General features: G+C 40.2%; 1 protein-coding gene across 1 annotated transcript; it reads right to left on the reverse strand.

The window, feature by feature from the left end:
• Window positions 1-2,541: 2,541 nt before the first annotated feature.
• LOC131014518 (gibberellin 20 oxidase 1-D-like) lies at window positions 2,542-4,075 on the reverse strand. The gene is made up of 2 exons (XM_057942509.1): window positions 3,434-4,075; window positions 2,542-3,366 (listed from the first exon to the last, which is right to left on the reverse strand). Exons 1-2 carry the CDS (start codon window positions 3,991-3,993, stop codon window positions 2,751-2,753), a joined length of 1,176 nt encoding a protein of 391 aa, XP_057798492.1. The 5' UTR covers window positions 3,994-4,075; the 3' UTR covers window positions 2,542-2,750.
• Between the last annotated feature and the right edge of the window lie 554 nt (window positions 4,076-4,629).

Consider the following 4,629-nt stretch of genomic DNA (forward strand, 5'->3'; position numbering starts at 1 on the left):
GTATTCGCCGGAGCGGGGTTTGAATCATCGTCGTCGCCGCGATGCCTGAAGACTTCCTTTTCTTTTTGCGGCCGACTAGAGTAGGCATTTAGACCTCCAGGAGATAGATCCATTTATAGCTTCCAGAGGTGGGATACGTCAGATGGGCTTTCGCTTACTTTTTCTTTTTCCAGTAGCCAAAGAGTTCAGAATTCTATTTGCCGAGAAGGTAAAGTCAAGGGATGTAAAACCGCAATCTACTTTCTACGGCAAGAAACTGGAAGGCGATTTAGTTAGACTTTTTTTCTTCTGTATTTAATCACAAGATTTGTATTTATTTTTAGCGATTAGCTTGTAATTTGGTTAATTGTGTAGTTTTTTATTACTATTATTTATAGATTATTGTGAAGACTGCAAAAATTTTGATTTTGGCATAATAAACCGATGGCGGAGGAGATGATTGTTGTTGCTGTTGTTTCTGTATTTCTGTATTTCTGCTGCACGTATGGCACTTATGGCACTATTAGTGCCATAAGTGCCAAGATGATCATTTTAAATACTTTCCCCTAGGGTTTAGATATTCCATTTAGGGTTTAGATTATCCATTTAGGGTTTAAATGTTTCATTTAGGGTTTAGATGATGTTGTTGTTTCTGTATTTGTTCTGCACGTTTGACACTTATGGCACTAATAGTGCCATAAGTGCTAAAAAGACCATTTTACTTTGTTTTTTAGATTTTCGTTGGCACTTATGGCACTATTAGTGCCATACGTGCCAAGATTTTACTTGATTTTATTTTGGATTTCGTTGGCGCTTATGGCACTATTAGTGCCAAAAGTGCCAACGAAAATCCAAAATAAAACTAAGTAAAATCTTGGCACTAATAGTGCCATAAGTGCCTAACCCGACCCGCGTGCCTGATCCTACCCGGCACGCGACCCGCGCTCCTGACCCTACCAAGTCCGCCCAATTAAGGGCAAAAACGTCCCAAAGCTATAAAAATGGCCAAAATTTACACTTTTTCAATTGGTGGCCATAATTTGTGTTTTATGATTCATTTTGGCTATTTCAAAATTTTACTCTATATATATATATATATATATATATATATATATATATATATATATATATATATATATATATATATATATGGGAGCGCTCCAATGAGACCCTCTATTTTTAGTGAGATTTTAGACACGATCTCGTGCGTTTAATTTATCAATCCTATAGCTGATATTGTACTTAGAGGGCGAAATTTTCTCTCAGGGTTCAAATCCTGGAGAGAGCAAAATATTTTAAATTTCGTTATTCATCAGTATATACTGTCTTGTTAATCAGTATACATGTCTTATTTATTGAAAAATAAGGGTCTCAGTGTCTCACGAAAAATAAGGGTCTCATTGGAGCGCACCCCTATATATATATATATATATATATATAGGGGTGCGCTCCAGTGAGACTCTCTATTTTTCATGAGACACTGAGTACAATGAATAAGACATATATACTGATGAACAAGGCAGTATAGGCAGTATATACTGATGAATAACGAAATTTAAAAATTGTTAATGAATAAGATATATATATTGATGAACAATGCAGTATATACTGATGAATAACGAAATTTAAAATATTTCTCTCCCTCCAGAATTCGAACCCTGAGAAAAAATTTGCCCTGTAGGTACAATATTAACCATAGAATTGATAAAATAAACGAACGAGATTGTGTCTAAGATCTCACTTAAAATAGGGGTCTCATTAGAGCGCTCCCCACCCCTATATATATATAGGTTTGATCTATGTACATGTTCTAAATCTTAAATTAAAACTACTAACTAACGGCCTTCAAAATGACCGCGTTAGATCTTTGAGTTTAATAAGAGAATTTCAAAGTTGACAGAATCTCCTTGACTTGAGCTATATAACTTAGACCACCAAACCAACTTTCAATTGAGCATTGATTTTATGTTGAAATTCCACCTCGAAAAGTCAAATAATTCAAATTTTGTAGTGTCAAATTGATGCGAGATTGGAAAAATAATTTGAGAGTTTAGTAATTCAAGTAAATTGGATTACAGTACGTAGCGGTCTCAAATTCAATAATTAATGATCGGATCTGTCAAAATTGAATATGCAAGGGAAAAAAAATCACTCCTACTAGTGAACACTAATTACTAACAACAATAATAGCGTATTAACTAAGTACAATTGTAAAGGAAATTAAAAACGTTAGAATATAAATAATGATATTTTCTAGTAAAAATAGAAATTAAAAATGTAAGAATATAAAATTATATTTTCTAGTAAAAATACTCTCTCCGTCTTGGAATATAAAAGTGAAATATGGTGACACCGTATAAAATTATAGGACATTGAATCTTATCCTACGCGCTTAGAATGATGTTTAAAAATAAAAAATGAGTACTATTTTTGAGAGAGACATTCCTTCCATCTCACACTCTCTACATAATGATCATCATCTAGTCTAGTAATGAAAGGACAAGCGCAAGTGTACCTTTTGTTTGAGGGATCTACATTGGACACCATTATAAACTGTCCATGTATGTGAAAGATATTGAGAATCTTTAAATATATATGATCACATATGAAATTACAAAATTGCCTCGTTCGCGATAACTTAACTTATTCCCCATTATTCACAGTTCCCCATATCTCTATTTGAAATTAGTTAATTATTGGAAAAGAAAAAAAAAAAACGAAGAGGCTAGGCCTTGAATTGTTGTTGCATTAGGCTTCCAACATATAAGGACCTATGTGTTTAAACAAGAGGAAGAAGAGAAGATTTGAGGTTGTTGGATGACCCAGTTGGCGAAGGATTTCATGGTATTCATGTCGGCCCTGTAGTGTTTCTGCGTGAACTCGAGCAGCGCGGCCCAGCAGAAATCCGGATAGATCCTGGGATTGGCGGAGTCGACGAGCTGAGGCGGCGGCGTGACGAGCCTGTCCTTGTTGGGGCAGAGGAAGAAGGCGAGGGATTTCCGACTGCTGGTGCTGTTGACGACGGCGCGGTGAAGGCAGCTCTTGTACCTGGCGTTGGATAGAGCCATGAAGGTGTCGCCAATGTTGACGACGAAGGCGTCGGGGTTGGGGCTTATGGAGCGCCACTGGCCGTCCACGTGGACTTGGAGGCCGCCCACGTCGTCTTGATGTAGTATGGTTAGTGAGGTGGGATCGCAGTGCGGCCCCGTGCCCAGTGTCTCCTGGGGCCTCTGGCACCGCGGGTAATAGTTCAATCTCATTATTGACTCGTTTGCCTCGAAGAATTCTTTGAAGTGACCCCGCTCCACTCCTAGGCTCATCCCTAATAATTCCATTATCCCTAGCGACAGTCTGCTCATCGCGCTGCAGTATGCCTCGTATACTTTCCTACATAATTAATCAACCCACTTTAATTCTCCAATTCATTCATTATATATATGCATACGTAACGTACCCCAAGTGTGTGAAATTTCCTCCCAGTGTGCTGGTGAAGTAGTCCTCCACAATGTGGGACGCCGCGCTCTGCGGCGAGTACTCGAAGGAGAGGGTCTCCTTCCACGGCAGCTTGGTGGAGAACCTGCCGGTGAAGCTGCTGGCGTAGCCGCAATGCTCGCCGATCTTGCGTTGCGCGCGCTGCTTCTGCTGGAGAGGTTGGAGGAAGAAATCGTCCATGTGCTGGTGAGCGTGGGATATGAGACTAGGGTCGACGCCGTGATTGACCACCAGGAAGAAGCCATGCTTCCTGCACGCCTCGCCCACCAGCTCCGACGCGCGGCGGGCGGCGGCGGGGTCGCCGGAGAGGAAGCCGCCGAGGTCGATGAAGGGGACCTCCAGCTCGGGCGGGTTGGCGCAGGGCTTCTCGTCGTCCGGCCATATGAATTGCTGCGGTATGGTTGATTGGTGTTGCAAGAGCTTTGCGTCGAAGACGAGCGACTTGGCCTTGGGCTCGTCTTTCAGTTTGTTGGTTGATTGAGGCATGGAGGGCTCGCTTGCAATCATGCAGTTGATGGTCATTGCATTAGTAGTTTTAAGTGTTGTGTTGTGTTGTGGAGAGAGAGGAAATGAAAAGCGAAGCTCGTTTTGAATGGGGCAATTGGTGAACAAAACTTGGAATCTTTATAGTCTCCCTCCGCAACACGTACAAACAACTAAATGGGCCTTATTTGCACACAGGGGCCTGAGGAGGGACTTATTTTCCAAGGAGGGCTTGTGTGGGTGGGAATTTTGGAAATGGTACCTCATCTTTTGTTTTTTTCTAATGTTGACAGATAGGCGGTTCCCGATGGGATTTTGGCGTTTCTTTCGGCGTTTTGGCGTTTCCTTTGGTACCAAGGAGTGAAACCAAAAGTTACTACACCTGCTGCAACGTAACCTATTTCATTTCCGCTAACATATAGTACTAGTATTTCATTCAACATTTAGGGCGTGCACTCAAATTCATGTTGCCGCTTTGGATTCTTGCGGATCAAACATCTGTTCCATTAATAATGGCTTATTCCATAATAGAAAATCACAATCTCTCATAAAAAATTATGGGCGCTCTATCAATTTTATTCTTTAATCATCTTTTTTCTTAATAATCATGTCGAATATTAATGAATCATTATAAATGAAGCGAAGGAAGTATTATTGTGTATTTCATTGTGTTTC

The sequence above is a fragment of the Salvia miltiorrhiza genome, chromosome 3 (assembly GCF_028751815.1).
Source record: "Salvia miltiorrhiza cultivar Shanhuang (shh) chromosome 3, IMPLAD_Smil_shh, whole genome shotgun sequence".
Lineage (NCBI taxonomy): Eukaryota > Viridiplantae > Streptophyta > Magnoliopsida > Lamiales > Lamiaceae > Salvia > Salvia miltiorrhiza.